The 23,159-nt window shown below is 41.8% G+C and overlaps 1 protein-coding gene across 3 annotated transcripts in view; it reads right to left on the reverse strand.

The window, feature by feature from the left end:
- The window catches only part of ANKRD17 (ankyrin repeat domain 17), a 123,888-nt gene that overhangs the window by 69,160 nt on the left and 31,569 nt on the right, over nt 1–23,159 (reverse strand). For 2 of the 3 annotated variants that reach the window (XM_063131739.1, XM_063131730.1), the window contains exon 1: nt 18,213–18,340. The exons of the other annotated variant lie outside the window; for it this stretch is intronic. In XM_063131739.1, coding sequence (XP_062987809.1) covers nt 18,213–18,266 — 54 coding nt within the window. In that variant the 5' untranslated portion in view covers nt 18,267–18,340. Of the gene's footprint in view, nt 1–18,212; nt 18,341–23,159 lie in introns of those variants that run through there. 3 annotated transcript variants of the gene reach the window in all.

The raw sequence follows: 23,159 nt of genomic DNA on the forward strand, positions 1-23,159 counted from the left end.
ACTGACCCCAACCACAAAACACTATTCCCCTTTCTGAAGAGGTCTGGACCACAGACTACTAAAGACAAGCAAAGTAGCAGACCATAATAACAGTTCTCATGTGGCCATTTGCTTTATGAGGCAGGTGCTCCTGCAGGCTACCAAACAGAGGAACTAACAGGCCATAAAATTGCGTGGCTGGGTCTGCCAAAAATCTGGCCTCAACACTCCTAGAAGGTCCATGTTCTACAGCACCCGCTCTCTGATGAACTTGATGGAATCCCACTCACCACCCCTGGGTTTAATTTACTGGCCTCCCCTGGCTGGGCCTTGTAGGAAACTATAGGGACAGACAGAGCAGGCATTCATAGCACACAAAGAGTGCTGAGACTACCAAATCTAAAAGCAAGTATGTTGCTTTTCAATAACCAAGGAAATTCAAAACTACTCCTCAGAAATTTGTCATTTTCAACCATTTTGAATTATGCTCCTCCCATTTTAAAATTGAAAATCCAATAAAAATCACACCATTCATCATATCAAAAACTCCCACTGATGCATATGAAAATCCACGTATCTGTACCAATTTGCTTTCAAAATACAATAAATGATTGCCATTCATGAGAAAACAGATGTACCCGAATGTACCTTAGCTTCCTTATTTACCCACAGTGTGAGGTACCATCTCAATACTACTTTATACTGGGCTTCCCTAAGGTAAAGCAAATACTGTCCGTTTTTGAAGTTTCTCCTGATTTATTTTCCCCATCACTGAATGCATGATTTGAACATATGGGGTGGTGGGGGGGAGAAGGTATTCATGTTCTGGTATTAGCTAGTAATCAATAAATTTGAATAGTAACCCATAAATCTATACATTGTATTGGATATAGCTTAACCCATTTGTTTATATTACTCATAATAGAACAGGAATCAAAACCTTTCACAACCAAGATACAAGACAGAGGTGATAAACTCGGATTCAAGCTTTACCTGAACTTATTCCAGACCTTTATCTGATCACAAACTGGAATAATATTAGTTTGTGCTATGTTATTTCTCTCTTTTGAGCAAAGAATAAAGCTTAACAGAGTAATAAAGTGACTTCTAATTCTTTCTATGGTCAAGTATCCCCTCATGAGTCAAAAACTCTAATGGACTAGCATAAAAATACATGCATTTTTCTAGTAAACCTAACTCCTTTGCTTATAAATCTGGGCTGTTTCTCCACCCACAGAAATAGCAAGATTCTTCTTTTCCACTCCTTCAGCTTCAGAGGTGTAATATATAATTATGTTTTAGAGGGGAAATAGCTTACAGTGCTGTCCTATGCATGTCTACTCAGATATAAGTCCTATGGAGTTCAATGAGTAATCTTTATATGCTCTGTTAACACAGTGTTTGCAATTTGTACATCGATTATAAAAGAACCAGTTTAGTTTTATGTATAGCAATATCACTGAATGCACCCACCAGCTCCAGGAGCTTAATAGATGCTCCCATAAACAGCATATAACAATGATTTAATACTTTAAACTCTTCCTAGTTGAGAGAACATTGGCTCAGGTGGGGTGGGGTGAGGATGGAGCAATACCAGTTTTCAACTGGCAGCCATTTGACCAATGAGTGCCAAAGTACTGTGGCTAGGGTGCCAAACAGGTCCTGTTGGCAATGGGCTCCAGAATGTCAAGTCTAATTGCTGCTCTGGTGTCTTGGGGGTGGGGGAGTGGGCGATAGATGGGCACAAGCAACAGGAACTGGCTACTTGCTCCAAATCTTCCCAACGTTGTTGGGAATTTTCACTAGGCTAAAACAGTTGGGAAGAAGAGAGAAAAAGAGGAAGGAAAAGGTAGCATGTGGTGAGTTTTAACGGACCTGCTTCACTGCTACTAGGCAGGGTCAAGATGAGGTGGTCTTTTGAAGGAGCTAGTATGCTTTTTCCAGGAGTCTAGAGAAAATGACTCAGTGCTGTGGCAGTGACATGCACTGTTCTTTCTCTTCTCCTAACCTTATGAAGACTATGAGCTGCTGTCCCAGTTATTTCATACAAGCTAGAATGCCTCTTATACTGCAGCGTACAAGAGTGTCTCCACCCACTCCACATTCACGTTGGTATAAACCAAAGCATTTCAACAAGATCCTTTACACAATACAATGGCAAATGCTCAAAGTAAATTTAAAGTGATGCACATAGGAGCAATTCCCCCACCCCTGTCCCCAACTTCATATGTACCTGGGATCCCTATTGCTGTGCCTGTGGGTAGCAGTGCACCTGGGAGGCTTTTTTCTCTACACAAGTTCTCCATGCAGTTGCATGGAATGCAGTGGGGAGGGCTGTGCTGCTAAAAAATGACCAGAGGGCAATGGAAGCCCACCATCACCCTGCACACTTGGGGCAACAGGATCTTTCTGCTGTTTTTTTTTTTAAAAAAAGCAGGGAACCTTTCCCTCCCATTCAAGTGAATTGAATCTTTTCTCCATTCATTTACATAGGGTTGGCATGGGGCGGAATTGCACGGACAAAAATGGTTGCAGAGTTCCCTCTGCACATTTTCAGCTACTGAAAAATGGCTGGAAAATGGCTGCAGGATCCTGGGAGCAGTATATGCTCTGCATATCTTTTTTGCCAGGAGAAGAGAACATGTCACCGGCAAAACAATTTTTTTTTAGTAGAATACATTCTCTGAAAAAAGAAGAAAACCAGGATTCACTTAAAAGGCTGATCATTCTTTTGATTATGGAGATCTGAAACTATTACAGCAAACGCAGAACAAGTGTGCTTAGTAAAAGACTACACATTGGTTAATCATGCTGCAAGCTACTAGCTCATGACATTTCAGATAGACCCTAGACTGAGAAGCAATTTGAGAAGAGTTTTACTTCAGGTTCATCAAACTAGTAAGATTAAGCTTTTGTCAGCTAAGGCATCTCAAAATATTTTCACCTTTAATAATATTTTAAAAGTTTCTCAATGAACGTCTTCAAATGTTATAATTTCCCCAATTTAGGAAACATATTGAATAACTAAAGATCAACATTTAGTCATTTTCATTCAAATTTTTCAATGCTCATTCTAGCACAAAACCAATGCAGCTATTTAAAAGTTAAAATTAAGGAAAGAAAACACGGAACACAATTACTTACTTTCCTATATTTAGGTCATAAGATGATGCCAATAAAAAGGAAAGAGTGTTTTTATTTAGTCACTTCCTCTGTACTTACAGAACCTGGATTGCAAGTTAATTGGACATGATCTCTAAACTGGCATTAGGGAATAAGAAACCTGCTCTGGCCCCTAGAGCACCAGGACATTTCCTCAGTGGCTGGGGAAAGAGACCACAGTATTAACGCAAGGAAAAACTAAGGGCTCAATCCTATGGCTTGTGTCCTCAATGATTGTAAACCCCAGGACTTGGAGGCTTACAATCATCCTATGCAGGGTAAGACGACCAGTGGAGACGATCTTTGGCTCCTGCCCTGCATTTGTTGCTAGATGGGCTTTTTTGCCCATCTAGCTGGGGCACTTCAGAGGGGGGGGGAAGGAGGCTGGAGAGGCCTCGGACTAACTTGTTTCTTGGCCTCTCCAGTGTCCTCCCTTTCTTATCCACTGAAACACCCCCTCCCTCATCCTCCAAGGTTGAGTTTCCGAAGTCGGAGAGCAATTGGCTGCTATGTCCCCTCCGCATCCCCCTTATTGAACAAAGTAATATCCATCCCAGATTATCTTTTGAAACAGCTAAAAAAGCAAGAATCATAAATCTATACTCCGTTGAGTGAGATCAAGTTAGAATTCATCAGGCTTTCTTCTAGATTAAAGCTCCCAAAATTAGATATGTATGGAAAACAAGAGGGAACAAAGCCAGATTTTACAGAACGAAGCCAATACCATCCTATAGTATTCAGCTTCTTAACCATCTTTCCATCAATGATATGGGTTTGCAACCCATCAAAATTGTTCTCGGAGCTCTAAAGCTGCACTGATAAATCAATTAGTGAATTTACTGAATCTTCAAAATAGCAGAATAGATCTCAAATATGTGGACATTTCATTCTCTAGTACTCAGATAAAAAGATGCATCTTTATATTTAACAGTGAAAGGATAGCTAATGTGCTGTTGGCTAGGAAAACTAAATTATTCCATAGTGTAGTAACAGTAGCTAATTTTTTTATGGATCCCTTTAAGAAATCTTTGGTGACCAGAACAAATTTTAAGGGGGTGAGTAGATTAACTCTTGAGGTAGTTCAGATTGTCAGATTAGTCCTGATTTAATTAGCTAGGAGGATCCTATTGTAGTAGTAGAACACTTACAAGAGGAGACAGTGCCTTGTGGGCAAAATTCTGAAGCCGCTTCAACTAATTTCTCCCTCTGTTACTAGTGAACAGTTTGCGCATTTAGAAGATTGGTTGTTGATTTCATTCTCAGCCCTACCCAGAAAGAACAAGTGCCATAGTGGACAGGATGTCAATCTTAGAAAATAAGCTTACTGATCTAAGGAAATCTACACTAGCTCTTCCAATAATGTCAACCCTGTAGTTCAAATAGTACAACTATTCAAGCCCATGAAAATTGTTTCAATATAATAGTATTTGATGAAGCACCCCAAGGAATTTTGTTTTTGTTCTAGTTTTGGCATTCAGTTCCCAAATGGTGTGCAGAAGTGACTATCTGCACAACCATTGATTATTGTGTCATGCGTCAGGCTTTGTGGACTATTTCACATGCCTGCAGTGCACGAGGCAAGAATAGTGGCAAATGGGGACGGGGAACACTAGGATCTCCTGCCGCTCTCAAGTGGCAGAAGATCCTAGCATACCCGGTCCCCGTCTCCATGGTCAACGAGGGTAGGGCGGAAGAGCTGACAGCTGCAGGACGAGCATTCTCCTCCACCTCGGCCTCGCTTCCCATTTGTGAATATCGGGCGGAAGGAGGATGCTTTTCCTCGCACCCCATATCCACAAATAGCGAATGAGGGCGAGGCGGAGGAGGACGCTCCTCCTGCGGCAGTCAGGAGAGTGTCCCCCTCCACCCTCGTAGTGCCTGAAAAGATTAAATCTTTTTCTGTTGCAGTTAAGGTGAGAACCCAGTTAATATGCAATTGATTTGTCTAGTGCTGATAATATACTGCTCTATAGGTATATGCTTGTGGGTTGTGCATCTTGTTTTCTCTACCTGGTCACAGACCATAATAAACAGATTTTGTTTGGAAACAGATTCTGTTTTGCTCCTACCTGAAGCTCAGCTAGCATGCAACCATCTGCGTGAAAGCTCTGGGAAAGGTCATTTGGGGATTTGAAGTGAAGTAAACTCAGAATGCCGATAACACCAAGCAATCTCTCTTCAGATTCAGGTGAGGCGATGGAAGTGCTGAATCAGTGCCTCATATGAGTAATGGGTTCAATGAGGGACAGTAAACTGAAATTCAATCCTGACAAGAAAGAGGTTCTGTCAGTAGGTGGTTCATCTGTTTAGGGAGATTATGTTCATCCTATTCTGAGTGCAGTTGCATGCACCAGAGGCAGCATGTATGCTCACTCTCGCTCAAGCATGGCAAATTGTGGGTTAATTAACACACAATTGCTGTTCATATGAACAGATGGATGTGTTATTTGTCCCTAGAATGAAGGAGAGATGGATAGCTGGGAGATATCAAGCACAGATCAAATCATAATTTGGCTGGGTGAGACGATTCTTTTTATAATCACAAAAAACCAGGGCAAAGGCATGCACAAGTTCAAAATTCATCTTTCTACAAGCAAGAGCTGATTTGCTAACTTCACCCTGAAGATCCAATGAGCTCCAGGTCCACATTATGAACCTCCTCCCATACCAACCTGCCCATGCATTAAGATCAGAGGAGGCATCTATGTTCCATCTATATGAAAAGTACATTATTGATCTACACAATTGTTCTTTGTGGAGCCCTAACTTTAGAAAGCCCTCCTACAAGAGGTAGACCTGGCACTGTTGATGTACTGTTTTCAGCACCAGATTAAAAACTTCTCATTTGTCTAGCCACTTTAAAACATAAAAGTTGTATTTTTAGCTGTATCAGTGTTCTCCTTTGAATATTTTAGTTTTGTATATACTGCCCTGAAATCTGTTTTTCGGATGAAAGTGCAGTCTATACATTTTAAAATAGGTAACATTACGGTTACAGTTTCTCTTAAAGTGGTAGCATCTGAACAACAAGTAGACTTCTACAGCTTTTGCCTGTACCCAGATGGTTCCCAATTCTGGGATCTGGGTGTGGAGTGGGAAGATCCCAGTGAGCTTTCCTACCAATTCACCAAAAGATATAAGATCCCTAAAGGTAAAAGTCACAATAGATGCTATTAACTAGAATTTCAGGTTTAACCTTCCAATCTTGTATACTGGCAAAATCTTTGATAGAGAGGAGGCCTCTAAAGTCCTGATTCTGCCAGAATTCCCTAGTCCCTGAAGACTTCCCCTGTGAGATTTCATAATATCCATGGTCTGTCTCTGTGCTGGTTTTGTGAGCCAAAATAGAATTCCATCACCAAAGAAAGTTCTCCTGTGCAGGAAATCAAAGAATTTGATAATAAAATTTACTTTATTATCAAGCAGTAACTAATAGAAGGGTCCTAGTTTCTTCATAGTCAGAGGCATGAGAGTGAACAGTACAGATGCCCAAGTGCTGAGGTAGGCAATGTGGTCCCTGTGAGCACCAATGTGTCCCCAAGACCTTTCCTGGTAGCCACCAAGGTGCTCTAATCCATAATATAGTCTTACAAGCAGCTGTAAACCCTTCAAAGCAAAGTGAGGGCCTCCAGCTGCTGCCATCTTCATTTCTCATGAATTTCTCTGCACCGCATGATGGGGCTCAGAGACACTCTTATGAAATGAAGGTATGAGAGAGGGAGAGAGAGAGAGAGAGAGAGCACATCTATTGATGGTGATCCAGAGAAAGAGAGATGGCGATGGATAAGTTGCTTGGCAAAGGAGTGGGGTGAGGAAAACGAGTTTGCCTTCTGTGAAATAGCTTTTTGTTGCCACTGAAAACTGTGGGTTCAAAGGAGTTGTTTAATGAGTTGCGGCTCAGACTCCACCTCTGCATTGTACACAGTTGTTTGGGCAGGTTGTCTCATGGCAGGTATTTGTGGTGGTGCCCACAACTGTTTTTCAAACTGCCAAATGTGCCCATGGGTCCAAAAAGGGTTGCCTACCAGTTACTAAAACGGAAATCAAGTCAATATAGTAATACCAGATTTCAATATTGCATGCACATGGTTTCAAACAAAATACTGTATTGGAACTGTTTTCTCACTCTGAAGAGAAATAGGTCAAAGTGGAAGTGGAAGCCTAATGGTGTTTAATGAAACTTCCTCTTACCATTGCAAATATAAAACTAAAATGCAAGATAGACTAAACTGCAAACAATTATACATGGGATGGCAGCTCAGCTCCTTTTCTGCTGACCCTTCTTTTGCACATGTGCATGCGCTCTCTCTCACACCCACACCCACACACAGTGTTGCTGATTACCTTTCACCATCTTCTTTCAACAGTGAGTTTAATCCAAGACACATGTATGTATGGGACTGGTGCAGCAACGAAAATCCATGTGCCACCTCTATAAACATACCATGTTAAACTGGACAGGTAATAACCTCTCTTGTAGCCTTTCCACTAACTCTTAAACTAGAAAGAAAATGTGTCCTTCTCCTTCAGCATCGCCCACTTGTAGCAGTGCTACAAAAGTTGCATGATGGAACCATCATCACTTCCTGGGACAACTTATTTACATGGAATGATTTTCATTATTTTCAAAGCGTATAAACTTGAGTCCTATCTTCAAAACAGGAGATAATACTAGCAATAGCAAACTTTTCTCTTGCCACCCCTTCTTCTCTTGACTTTATGCCCGGCTAAGTTAATAATAATATATAATAATATATTTATTTCTTACCCGCCTCCCCTTTGGATCAAGGCGGGGAACAACATTAGTACATCAATCTGGGTAGGCCTGTTGGAAGAGGCTAGTCTTTATAGCTGTCTTAAACTTGGAGAGGGAGTTAAGTTGATGAATCTCCTCCAGCAGGCCATTCCACAGTCTGGGGGTGACACAAGAAAAGGTCCTCGGGGTAACAGTTGTCAGCCTAGTTTTGGCTGGCTGAAGTAAGTTCTCCCCAGAGGACCTGAGTGTGTGGGGCAGATTGTATGCGAGAAGGCGATTCCACAGGTAACCTGGACCCAAACCATGTAGGGCTTTAAAGGTAATGACCAACACTTTGTACTTCACCCGGAAACTAATTGGCAGCCAGTGGAATGATTTTAATATGGTGGTAATATGCTCACACCTAGATGTACCAGTGACCAACCTGGCTGCCATATTTTGAACTAATTGAAGTTTCCAAACTAGATACAGTGCATTGCAGAAGTCAAGCCTTGAGGTTACCAGTGCATGCACTACTGTCTTTAGTTCGTTAAACTCAAGGAAAGGGTGCAGCTAACAGAACAGCCAAAGCTGATAGTAGCACTCATGGCCATAGCATCTATCTGGGCTGTCATTTGGAGTGCCGGATCCAGGAGCACCCTCAACCTGCGAATGCAGTCTTTCAGGGGAAGTGTAGAGCCATCCAGAACTGGTTGACACACCTCCAAACCCAGGTCAGGGCCCTTGACAGCAAGCATCTCCCATCTTATCTGGATTCAGCTTCAGTTTGTTTTTCCTCATCCAGCCCATTACCGCCTCCAAGCAGTCATTCAGAGGAGACACACTATCCTTAGCTGATACTGTTATTGAAGGCATAGAGAAATGTATTTGGGAGTCATTGGCATACTGATAGCACTCCGCCCCATGCCTCCAGATGAGCTCTCCCAGCGGTGTCATGTAGATATTAAACAGCATTGGGGATAGGATGGAGCCTTGTGGTATGCCATACAACAGCTCCTTTTTTGAGGAGCAACTATCCCAAGCATCACCATCAGGAACCTACCCGAGAGGTAGGACCGGAACCACTGGAACACAGTGCTCCTGATTCCCAAACCCCTCAGGCATTACAGCAGGATACCATGGTCGATGGTATCGAAAGCCGCTGAGAGGTCCAAAAGTACCAGCAGGGACACACTCACCCTGTCAACACTCATGCGGAGATCATCTGCTAAAGCGACCATAGCTGTCTCAACTCCGTATCCCACTCTGAAGCCAGTCTGAAATGGGTCTACAACATTTGTATCATTCAAGACTGCTTGAATTAGAAGGCAACTGCCCACTCAATCACTTTGCCCAAAAATGGAAGATTTGATACCGGTCTATAATTATTAAGGTCCAGGGAGGGCATTTTTAAAGAAGCAACTGTACCACTGCTTCTTTTACACATGGTGGAAAACTCCCCTCCCTGAGAGATGCATTAATAATATGTTGTAGTTGTAGTCTAACTACATCTCCTCCCTGGGCAACCAGTCCAGAAGGACAGGAATCAAGAGGACAATTTGTCTTCCTTACTCATCCAAGCAGCTTGTCCACATCCTTGGTACTAACCAACTGAAACTGATCCAGTGTAATCCTACTCGCCTAGGACCAAAAGCCTGGGCAACTCTAACACCAACTCCGAGACCAGTCCTGTGAGCTCGGCCAGGGAGTTTGATAGTGTCCCGGCCACCCCACTGCCTAACAGAATCCCCAGTCTATCCTGGTCTTCAGGCTCAGGTACACACAGTTCAGACACAGCTCCCATAATTTAAACATATGGTATATGGTACCAAGTCGACACACATGGAGATGGGGGACTTTGATTTTTGTAGGAGGTTTCTAGTTTCTGAAAGTTCTGCAAGCTCTCTTGAGAGAAGATGATGTGCATATGAACACTTCACTCAATAACACACAAAGGGGGAGTGGAACTTGAAATAGAAAAAACAAGAAGAACTAGCATATACAAGAATCAAAGAAAAGAAGAAAGAAACAGAGAGAGACAGCAAACAGCAAAGCAAGCAGGATCTCTCTCTCAATGATTCTCTCTCTCTCTCCCTTCCTAACACTCCACGAGCTAGCAAAGAGATGAGTTCCAGGGCAGGGACAAATGGGTTATATCATTTGCAATCCCTCCCCCTAAGCACTGTGATTGGAGGGGGGACGGACAGGGAGGACGCTGTGGCTATTAGTTAGCCACAGATGTCAATCTCAAAATTACCCCTCCCTCCCTCCCCCATCAGCATCTTCCTGATATGGAAAAATGTTCAGTTAGTCCATCAAGTTAAAACGACCCCGCACAAAGCCTAAAAAACCTTTCGATACTTCGGATACCTTCAGAGCTCCGAATGACCTTCACTCTGCACTGCAGTGAGCAGATGGTTTTAAAACCGTCCAATGGCCGCTCCGCGAGATTGGACCTCTGACGGACTCTTGAATTTGCTGAGCGGAGCACACACCCCTAAAGCCTATGTACATCAGTTGCTGGGAGGCATGGGTGGGAGGGTGCTGTTGCACTCATGACCTGCTTGTGGGTTCCTGGTCCATAACTGGTTGGCCACTATGTGAACAGAATGCTGGACTAGATGGACCCTTGGTCTGATCCAGCATGGCTCTTCTTATGCATGCATGTATTCCTACAAAAAGGCTAGCAGCATTTATTTTTTAAGACAAAGTGAGGTTCTCAAGTTCCTGAGCTAACTCTTCGGTTGTGCCAAATTCCACACACCAATTGAGTTAGTCCTACCTAAGAGCACATTTCAGAAATTGGGAGTAAATCTCAGTTCCGATATGGGCACATTTTACCACTAAGAACAACACTAGAGTTGTGCGCCACCACACACAAATTTCTGCAACTGCAGATAAGATTCTTGGGATTGTAACTATAACCCACAGGTTGCTATAAAAAGCCTGGGGGAGTTAAATGCAGCATACAAGTCACCAGTGCTTTAAATCCCTAAAGCAGGCCACACAAACTTGGTTCTCATAATAAATCCCACACTGACAGTTCAGAAAACAAAGGATTCTCTATATATTGTATGAATAAATGTAGCAGAAAGAGCAGCTCTCATACTTTCACAATAGTAAGCCTTGAACTTCATGTTAGAGAGAACCATTTTGTCCAACCCGATGACACCACATTTCCTCATTTGAAGATGTCAGTGGGGACTTAAACTAAAGAACTTTTCATAAACAAATGTTTTCCTTACCAGACCCATCTTCCAAATAACCCCTAATTAAAAGGTTTCAACAATTAAAAAGGCATCTTAAAGCTGTACTGATTTCACACTATCTATCCAGCATCCTTCCTGGGGCTAAAAGTAATTCATTTCTACATGTTCTAAATCATTTATCTTCCAAAATTGATCACATCAGGGGCACAATCACCACAACCAAGATAAGAAGGCAAACATTCTATTAAAAATAAAAATAAATGAAGCGTACATCCCATTTAGAAGCTTGGGGATAAGAGTGGATCCCAGCTCTGAAAAGGTTGTAGTCTAGATCCCTCTGATATTTTAAATTGTATTTTAAGAGCTAGTCATTCGCATATGCTTGCCCCCCCCCCAAAAAAAATACAACAACACTTGCTTTGGAATGGCAGCACCAAAGAGATGGTTAAAAATAAATTTAAGGGTAGTAGGTTAATGGTCTGATAAATGTGATTTTTAAAAAGAAGTCTGGCATACAAACCAGAAGTAGCATGAAATGGACCAGCCATTTCTTGGGCAAAACAATTTAAGCCAAAGATACATTCAGCTAACAATTTCACAAATGCAGTAACCAAGATGGCTCGGCTCTGTCATGCCACATAAACAAAAAGGGTTAGTTAAGGTACCACAAGCCTCTTCCTGTGAAAACCTGGTTTTTTCCCTTCATTTTTGTAATAATGTTTCTTAGACAGGAAATTAAGATAGGCATCTTATTGCTAAAATCCATTACTTCCCCATATTTGGGTTTTTGTGTACCAGCAAACATAGTGCTTAACATGTAAGATTTGTGTAGGGAACAGAACAATCTGATAAACTTACTTCAGTGGGACTTAATTTCTGAATAAACCTGCAAAGGATTGTGTTGCACATTGTTAAACACATATAATACTGTTGCATTATCTAATTCAATGCGTACATCTCATCAAGACAAGGAATCTCCAAGACCAGACTATTCGGCCCTGGTTAGGCCTCATCTAGAGTATTGCGTCCAGTTCTGGGCTCCACAATTCAAGAAGGACGCAGACAAGCTGGAGCGTGTTCAGAAGAGGGCAACCAGGATGATCAGAGGTCTAGAAACAAAGCCCTATGAAGAGAGACTGAAAGAACTGGGCATGTTTAGCCTGGAGAAGAGAAGATTGAGGGGAGACATGAGAGCACTCTTCAAATACTTAAAAGGTTGTCACACAGAGGAGGGCCAGGATCTCTTCTCGATCCTCCCAGAGTGCAGGACACGGAATAACGGGCTCAAGTTAAAGGAAGCCAGATTCCGGCTGGACATCAGGAAAAACTTCCTGACTGTTAGAGCAGTGCGACAATGGAATCAGCTACCTAGGGAGGTTGTGGGCTCTCCCACACTAGAGGCATTCAAGAGGCAGCTGGACAACTATCTGTCAGGGATGCTTTAGGGTGGATTCCTGCATTGAGCAGGGGGTTGGACTCGATGGCCTTGTAGGCCCCTTCCAACGCTGCTATTCTATGATTCTATGATTCTTATATTCCTTTTTCATGTAAATGATACTTCATGTAAAGTGAATCCATTACCAAAAATAGCCATCAAAGATTAAAAATTGAATATATGTAGGTGCGCCAGTAAGCAATTCAGCTCACCTATCTGTTCTGATTTTATTTTCAAGAACAGATTGTGATTTTTCAGAACACTTAACAGTTCTATTATATTGGATTATTCTTGCCAGCCTGGACAGCAGCAATGTATGGCCTGACTGTCACTAAAAGAGATTTGGGCAGCAACTCCTAGGGACTCAATGCGCAAGACTGCAACTTCAAGAAAAAAAGTTTTATTTTATATCTCGTGCAGAGATCTAGACCTCAGATAATTTTATATCAGCCAACACTGATTGAATCCAAATGCAGATAGGCTTAACACTGGGTATACTGAATACCCACCAAGGTTGTCTATAGCATGTTTCAGTTTTTCTTCTCATGAAACAAAGACTGTTTTAACGAATTCCAGGAAAGAATTGTAGTTATACAACTAATGTCAAAGCACATATGTTTGCCATGTACCCATGGCAGAAGGGAACTTCCAAAATGTATCAAGGAAATATCACAAGGCCCCTTGGTCCCACTCGCTTACGATTTTGTATCTAATTAAAATTTCAGCAGTATGAGTCTTCTCACTGAATGTGCTGGGCTTATTTGTATTTTATTGTTGTATTTTTACTGTATTTTATTACACTGTGATTTTAAGTTACTGTAAGCTGCCCTGACTAGTACATAGACACCAGAAGTGCAAGACAGAAATCTCTATATAAAGAGGAAAAAACCCACAATTTTAACAAATTACACTCTTATGTTAATAGCCCATACATTGAGAAGAGAAAAGACTTATAATTATTACTCATTCGTAGGCTCAGTTCAGACAACACATTAGTCAACGCAGCGTGAAAACTCCACTCAAAGGTTGAGTTCCTAGGAGATACTCCCCACACAACATGTTCTAAATCCACCATTGTGTGACTGTGGGCTACTGTGGAATTGAGTAAAATCCATCATGGCATTTGACTGACAGTCTGCCCTCTCTCCTCACCCAAGCCTCCCAATGGTAACCCATCAGCCATTGCTGCAAAAACCCAATTCCAGCAGCTCCCCTACAGCAGCACTCACGCCTTTTGCTGCTTTTGTCAGGAAACTCTGTAGCCGGTGGGAAAATCAACTCAATGCAATGGAAAACTCCATGCAGCCTGCCACGCAACACATTGGGACTCTCCTCTGCGTGGCGTGGATATTCTGTGTGGTGTACTTAAAAGAAAAAACACTTCACCATTGCGTGGAGTTTTCCTGCCAGACAACACATTTCTCTACGGTGGTGTAAAAACTCCACCGTCGAGTTCTAAAACTACAGTTGAGAAACATGTTGTCTGAACTCAGCCGTAGTGAGTTAAGAATCTGCTCCAGGTAACCAAGCAAGGAGCTACTGTAAACTGAAAGAATTGATTGTGTGCGCCTCTCAAGCCATCAAAACATTACAGATAAAATAAAATGAGGCAGTCAAGCTAGTAAAAAAAATGTTATGGGTTTAGTAAATGTTATAGACCTTTGTAAGGCTGGATTTACATTCCTGTTAATACATTTCATGAGAATTAAAATGGCGTTAAAGGGTATGAAAAATTAAGCACACGTATGCTTGTTTATTTCACTGTACTTCAAAAGCCAGTCAGTTGATTTATATATCAAAGCTAAAGGGGGTTCCCTCATAACAAACTTCTAAGACAGTACAAAAATGTTTTTTAGCGTTATGCATAAAAGTTGCTTTCTAGCAAGGCCGCTGCCTGCTTTGTTTGTATATTGGGTTGTATATCAATACAAATTTTGTCAGCATAAAGACTTCCCAAATGAAATAACCAGTTCCCCGATACTTCCTGCTTGCATTTCTAATGCTTGGATAGAATACTTTGTTTTGACTACAAAGTTTTTAGTTATGCGCTTCCTCTCTATACAGAACTCACATTCCAGCAAGGCAAAGCAATAAAACAGATTTTGTCCTTGGCCAAAACAGACTCCTTAGGAGCAACCTCAACTGTAACATGAGGAGACACAGTAGAGGTGGAAAGCATACAAGCACTTCAGGATGTGCAAGGAATGAGAACATAGGAGCATTCCTGATGGATCAGGCCAAGTGGTCCGTCTACTCCATAATTCTGTTTCCAACAGTAGCCAACCAGATGCCTCAGCTGCATACTCCCTCTGAAACTGAATGTTCCATATAGTCATGAGGATTAGCAGCCATTGATCAACATAACCTCCATTAGTGCACCCATTCTCTCCTTTTAAAGCCAGCTAAGAAACTGGCCATCACCATGTTTTGTGGCAGTGAATCTCAACAATTCCTCATGTATTGTGAGAAGTAATTTCAGGACAGATCAAAGGAACTACCGTTTCAATGAATGACCAAGTTCTCTTATTATAAAAGAGGGAGAAAAAGCGGTCTCTATCCATTTTCTCCATACCATGCTATAGCATCCATACCATGCTATACCATACCCCTCTATCTCACGTAGTTTTAAAACTAAAAAGCCTCAATTTTTTTAGTTTCATATCATAGTAATGATGCTCTAAACTTGTTTCAGTTGCCCTTTTCTTCACCATTTCCAGATCTACAATATCTTTTTGGGAATGGGCAACCAGAACTGTACATGGTATTCCAAGTTATTTTCAATTCTATTCCTAATTATACCTCATATGAAATTCACCTTTTTCCACAGCTGCTGCACACTGAGTCAACATTTTCAATAAGCTACTCACAACAGTTCAGGCTCTATCAGTATTTGTGTGACATTAGAATTTTCTGCCCCAAATGAGGTGTCACTTACTAACACTGAGCTTCATGTGCCAGTCTTTTTGCTCAGCCATTCAGTTTGGAGATTGCTTTGGAGGTCTTAACAAATTGCTTTGGAGGTCTTAACAAATTGCTTTCATCATGCTGAAGCATTTTGAATCATCCTGAACTCTGGCTGATTCACTGTTCACCCCTAACTCCAGATCCCAATACAGATCATTGGAGGGCGCATACTCTTCTCTATTGCGATAAATACCCATTTATCCTTACTTTGTTTTCTTTGCCTTAAAACCAGTTACTAATTCAAGAGATAACCAATTCTCTTGTCTTATGACTGCTAGGGTTTACTCAGAAGCTTTTGGTGAGGGATTTCATCAAAAGCTTCTCAGCAGCCTAAGTATACAGTCTACAAGATAATCTCATCTACATGTTTTTGGTACTCTTGAAGAACTCCAAATGTTTAGTGTAGCACAACCTTTATCTGCAGAAACCAGAGTTAGACTGCAATCCTATACACACTTAATAGGGAATAAGTCCCATTGAACACAATGTCTTACATTTATTTAACATATTTCTCTGCTACCCTTCAATTCAAAATTTCCAGGGCAGTTTAAAATAATGTTTTACTTAGAGCCAATGTTAAGCTAACTGGCTTGTAACTTCCTGGTTTCTCTTTAAAAAATTGTTAAATTGGATATGATTCAATCATGTCGGATGGCGGTCTATTTTAGGGACAAGTTTTTTTAACTTGTCAGTAAACCCTAGAATTCAATCTCATCACCTCTATTTGACTCAGTTATTCAGCCTCCATCCCTTTAAAGAGTTGACTCAGGAACAGGTATCTGACCTACTTTGAAGTTACAGGCAAATAATTACTTTAACTTTTCTGCAGTCTTCCTAGCCTCCTTTACCATACCTTTCTCTCTTTCGTCCCTAGCTGGTTTCCTGTTTTTGATGTACACCCCAAATCAGGAAGTGTCCAAATAACATTTCCCCAAATATAATTTACAGGGCAACACAATAAATGGAAGTGCCCCTTGCATGTTACATACAATTAACCTATGGAATGTTACAAAGACTAGCTAACAATACAAGTTTTTTAAACATTCATAATTGAAACCCCACCAGTGATTATTAATGTAGGAGTGATTTTTAGGGAATGGATTCTTCCCATAATTGCTTTGTAACCTGTGCTTTTCCCACAAGACATGTACTATAGTCACTGATGTTTTGCACCTGTATATTGATTATGTGGCTTTCCAATGTTTTCTGGGTGTTTTACTTTACTGCTCAATGCTGTAATTCTTATATAGTGGTTTTATTGTAATATTATGCATTATAGACCATTAGCTGCTTCAACAGTCCTGTTGGCTAAATATTCTAGAATATCAATTTTAGAAATAAATAAGCAAGTTATAAAGCCAATCTAGGACACTGTGTCAAACCAAAAGCATGTTATTATTATTATTTTAAAAAAAATTGGTTCCTATATTTGGTACTTAAAATAGTTATCAATTTATAATTCATTGTAAACTAGGAAATATTTACATAAAGTAGTTGTTTCAATCTACTCCAATGGACATTGCATAGCTACCATGCCTGCTAATTCTTTACAAGGAGTATGCAAAAATCAATAGCTGCTGTGGCACAACTAAAGAAGAATGGCATTCACAGGACATTTAATATGAAAAGGACAAATTGCATAACAAGAATTCCTTTTTACTTCATGTTCCATTGCAGGTACTGCTAAGAGTATTCATTAGTGTGCTGAAGATGCACCCATAAGTAAACTTCTAAGAAGAATCTGAAAAGCAGCTAGCCATTGATATTTTATGACTCGAGGGTGAGGGTGAACTATTTCACAGATTTAGTTCAAGAGAAAAAGACTAATAACAGGCAAGGATTTAAGTAACAAATTACAGCAGAAGCAGTTTTCATTCTCTGATCAGAGAGAAGCATAAAACAGCTACTGCAGTGTCATCCCCAACCGCACACACACACACTCTCGCTCCATCTCTCTCTCACACACAGACTCCAGAAAATGTTCATTGATCATGCAGCACTTTATAATGCGCAGAAGGCCTTTATCTCCTCCACTGTCTCTCCTCCTCCCGACTCAGCATTATTCTTAACTGAGAATTCCAATAGTCTACACGCTGTGTACATTTTTTAACAACTGTCAAAGTAATAACCTGCAAATCTATAATAATTTCAGAATACACATGAAAACAGGCCACATTCTACTAAACCAAGTCTCTGTTATACTTCTATCATCTTCAAATGGCAGATAAGATGTGGCTACATATTTTACCTAGGAATTAATTTTCTATTGCAGTTATTTCTTAATTGAATCAATGTCAATGCTTACATTAAGCAATGATGTTCCCCTTAAATGGAATATAAAACCTTTCATGTAGAATATACTATGTTAGAATTAGAATCTAACATGATTATGTGCTGATTTGCAGCCCCACCTTCTAACGAGTTAATCTAAAGGTCACAAGCAGGCAGGCATAACGAGAAATCCCAGGCTTCTCTCTCTCTCTCTCTCTCTCTCTCTCTCTCTCTGCCTCCCTCCCTCGGTAACACCACTGCTATGAATTACACATCCACAGTTATTGAACAATGCTCAATTCTCGACTGATCTACTTGCACTGTAAGTCAATCTTGGCACATCAGATACGTAACAAGGACTCTGTGACTTACCTTAATGCACAGCTTCCCCTTTAAGGGACTTTTATTTATTGGTTTCTTGCTTGCACTTTGCAATATGTAAAAATGCAAACCCTACCTCAAGAATGTCTTCTAAAACATATGCTTCCATTTCAGCCGCTGTCTCCACCATGTTTTATCAAACTGCCATGATTCTTACTGCACTATGATTAGATCACTGCCAGTAGGAACACTCCTCTGTGTCAGCAAGGGAACAGGAAATGGAATGTTCTATTATATCCCTCAAGCAGCTTTACTGCTGGCAAACCAGGGATCTACCAACAGAGCAGGGGTGACTCAATGGATATCCTTTTTAAAGACACAGCTGCTCTCTTCTGGTAGCACACAAAACAACCATAAGTAGATCTAACCAGTTTTGCATTATCCTTTCAAAATGTGTTCCAATCTGAATTTTAAATAAAACCCTTTTCAAAACAAACTTGGATTATGCGTTTCAAACTAAATTGTAATTTACCTGTATCAAAACACTACATGCTGCCTTGCAGAAGTTCAATTAACTCTACACAAAATTTAGTACACCAAATCAAATCTGATATGTATTTAAAGCAAACTTCTAGTAGTTTGATCAGCCATTAAAGCAGGTGACAGAAATACTTTTAAAATGCAATTTAGGTCTTTCATATACATCTTTTAGAAATGTATAACATTCACTGGTTTCCATGGGTTAATTTCCAACTTCCACTAGGTTTCCTTTCCTTGGGTAGTTTAAAATCATGTGTCCAGGCAATGAAAATTCTTAGAACATGAAAAGCTGGGTTCCCCTCCTCCTCCTTCTATTATTTATTATTATATTTATAGCCCGACTTTTTCCCAATACTGGGACTCAAGGTGGCTTTTCAAATTAAAACATGTACCGTTAAAACTTATAGAGATATACAAAAATTAAAAATATAATTAAACATGCTACAATATTAAAACATTTAAAATACGAATAATTTTAAAAAATCGAGTACATAAACAATGCATAAGCAGAAGTCCAGATTACTCCCCAAAGGCCTGCTGGAACAAAAAAGTTTTAGTTTGTCTCTGGAAGCACACCAAGGAGGGAGACAGTCTAGTTTCCTTGGGAAGGGAGTTCCAGAGCCCTGAGGCAGCCACCGAGAAGCCCCTCTCCTGCGTTCCCACCAAGCGTGCATGTTATGGTGGTGGGAATGAAAGAAGGGCCTACCCTGAAGATCTCAGAAGATGGGCAGGCTCGTAAGGGAGAATATAGAATCATAGAATAGTAGAGTTGGAAGGAGCCTATAAGGCCATCGAGTCCAACCTCCTGCTCAATGCAGGAATCTACCCTAAAGCATACCTGACAGATGGCTGTCCAGCTGCCTCTTGAAGGCCTCTAGTGTGGGAGAGCCCACAACCTTCCTAGGTCACTGGTTCCATTGTTGTTCCATAGTCTTTCAGATAACCTGGACCTGAGCCATATAGGGCTTTATAGGTTATAACCAGCACTTTGAATTGTGCCTGAAAACAGACTGGAAGCCAGTGAAGCTGTTTTAACACGGGAGTTGTATGCTCCCTGTAGCCAGCCCCGGTCAACAATCTGGCTGCACCTCTTTGAACCAGCTGAAGCTTCCGAACACGCTTCAAAGGCAGCCCCATGTACAGCACATTACAGTAATCCAAATGGGATGTAACTAAGGCATGTGTCACCGTGGCCAGGTCAGACATCTCTAGGGATGGGCACAGCTGGTGCAGTAACTCCTGGCCACTGTTGAAACCTGGGCATCCAGGCTCAGGGCTGAATCCAGGAGTACACCCAAGCTGCGAACCTGTGTCTTAGCGGGAGTGTAGCCCCATTCAGCACAAGCTAAATCCCTACTTCCTGATCTGCCTTTTGACTGACCAGGAGAAGCTCTGAATTGTCTGGATTAAGCTTCAATTTGTTTGCCATCATCCAGTCCATTACTGCCGACAGATACAGGTTTAGCACCGGAACAGCGTCCTTGGAATCAGGTGGAAAGGAAAAGTAGAGTTACGCATCATCAGCATACTGGTGGCACTGCACCCTAAAAGTCCGAACAACCTCTCCCAACGGTTTCATGTATATGTTAAATAGCATGAGGGACAAAACAGAGCCCTGAGGGACTCCACAGGCCAACAGCCAAGGTGTCAAACAGAAGTCCTCCTGAACCACCTTCTGGGTCCATCCCTCCAGGAAGGAATGGAGCCACTGTAAAACAGTGCCTCTAAGTCCCATCCCAGTGAGGCAGCCCAGAAGGATACCATTGTTGATGTTACTGAACACCACTGAGAGGTCCAGCAGAACCAACAGGGACACACTCCCCCTGTCTACTTCCCGGTGTAGGTCATCGACCAAGGTGACCAAAGCTGTTTCTGTCCCATAACCAGGAGTGAAGCCATATTGAAATGGATCTAGATAATCCATCTCATCTAGAAATCCCTGGAGATGGGAGGCCACCACGTGCTCCAATACCTTGCCCAGAAATGGAATATTGTATGAATCTCGTATACTTATTTTGCTTATTGGTTTTGCTAGTCATGGGGAGCATCAAGCTACTATGCCTGGCACTGAAACTGCACCACCCAGAAGTGGAGATCTTATGCATGCACCTTTTTAGCTTCTGAAATTTCAGCAGGCATAAAGGATGAAAACATGCTTTTTCTAAAATGAAAGCTGAGATTCTCAGAAATCCTAGACTGCATTCCCGCAGAATCATGGCATACACATACCGGAACTATTGTGGTAGTTTAGGAACAAACAGATTCAATATTTGGGGGAGGGGGCAATCTATTTTCCAGATTACTATCTGAAGCACAATCTGACCAATCACAGAGTATTACAGTAAAAAAAAATTGACATCATCTAGCAATAAGCATGATGAATAATAAGGGACAGAAGAATAAGTAATAACAAACAGAAAACACATAAGCTTTGGTGGTACGAGAGGCCAAGAAACAAAGGCAATATAGAATGCAAATGCAATAGCAGCACAATGAAATACACCTGAAGAGTAATTTATTTTTTCCTTACAAGTTTAATTAACTTTTGTAAAGCCGGTGTAGTAATAGTCAGACAGATATGCTTCTGGGGCTGGAGCTGGTACTTGGCCATCCCGTTGCTTACTGAAAAAAACAGAATGGCCCATTTCTGTGTATTATGTACAAAGTTCAGTTGTTTACCTTTTAAATAGTGCATTTTCAGTGTTAGCATTTATAAAAACATACTCTCTAAGAAGTGTGTACAAACAGTTTATGAACAATTAAAGCCCCACCAATTTCAATCCTAACACACAAATCTGACTCTTTTGTCAGGAACATGATGACCTTTAATAAATCAGTAACCAAAAATAATAAAATCAAGAATTAACTCAAGTTCAGTTTCTGCACCTTCATCTGCTCACCTCTTTAAAAGCAGGGTGAACACTTGGGATTGCACATTAATACTTCACTATGCTAAGATGTGCCTTTTATTGCTGTTGTAATGGTTGTGTTCAGATGTCACTTTAAGCCATAATGGGTTAATAAGCAACTCACGAATGCTTATTTTGAAAATAAGCTACACTTATCCCACACACAATCAGGCAAATAGGGTGCGTTTGGACAACACAATAGCCAACCCTGCGCTTATAGTCCACGCCACGGATGATTATTTGCATGTTGCACTAGGACGACATGCAAATAACTCTTCCGTAGAGTAGGCTATAGGGCAAGGTTGGCTATTCCTCTCCTTCCCCTCCCTCACCAAATGGCGGTGCTGGTTCCTCTTACCTTATAGGTGCGCCGCCATTCCATGGGGAGGGGCGGAGGAGGGGAGAGACGCTCACCTGCCTCCTTCCTGCTGTCAGTGGAGGAGACCCATGGGCGCCGATTCTTGTGGTGGTGGAGGCTGCAGCACGGGAGACGTGCCACAGCCCACCGTTGCAGCAAGAAACAGCACCCACAGGTCTCCTCCACTGAAAGAGGAGCTGATCTTGCCGCCAATTCTTATGGCAATGCCAGTGGAAAGAGATCTGTCCATTTGAGCCATAGAAACAAGGAAGGGGCTGGCTCTAGCAACAGCCAGCCCCTTGCCTGTTTCTATGGTCCTGGAAGTGAATGGAGAACAGGGCACAGGAGGAGTGAGTGCGTCCTGTCCTCTGTTCCCCATTACTTATAAGGTGGAGGGACTTGTCAGCATCAGGTCTCCCCGCCCTCAGCCTTGAAACTAATGAGAATAGACGTGCTGCGGCTGAATACCATACTCGGACCGGGTATGGTATTCATCTGCAACACGTCTATTCACATTAATTTCAAGGTGGGGGGAGAGCCAATGCTGACAGCTCCCTTCGCCTCGAAACTAATGGGAATGCTCATCCTGCATACAAATATCATACCTGGTCCAGGTATGGTATTCATCCGCAGCGCAAGAGTTCCCATTAGTTTCGAGGTGGAGGGAGCTGACACTGACAGCTCCCTCCACCCTCAGCCTCAAAACTAATGGGGAACGGAGAAACAGGACGCAGGAAGATGCACGCCATCTTCCGTTTGCTGCAAAGTGCTGGCGGCTGGCAACGAGGGACACAAAGAGCTCCTGCCACTCTGAAGCAGCGACAAAGGTTCCTAACATCCCCCACCCCCGTCCCCAATCGCCAGCACTTTCCCTTCGTGGTTGGGGTGGGGGAAAGGGACATGCACATCCCTGGGAACACGTGGGGTGTCACGATTGGTGGCACCCTACCCAGGGACGTCATGTGCCTGTCCCAGGAAACATGTGGGGAGCTGTGGATTGTGGTGCCCCACCAAGGAACAGCATGATGGACAGCTCCCCAAGCACTTCCGGACAGGATTATTTCCCCTGTCTATTGAGCCCCACTGGGCAAGAGCAGCAGGTGTTTCTGCCACTCTTGCCTCACGACTCTGTAGGAGTCCATGGATTCCGACAGACACAATAATCAACGGCTGTGCAGATAATTAACTCTGCACAGCATTGATTATTGGAGTTGGTTATTTCTAGAAAATAACCAACCAAGGGGTGGTTTTTGCCCCACAGATGACACAATAGTCA

The sequence above is a fragment of the Elgaria multicarinata genome, chromosome 1 (genome assembly GCF_023053635.1).
Source record: "Elgaria multicarinata webbii isolate HBS135686 ecotype San Diego chromosome 1, rElgMul1.1.pri, whole genome shotgun sequence".
NCBI lineage: Eukaryota > Metazoa > Chordata > Lepidosauria > Squamata > Anguidae > Elgaria > Elgaria multicarinata.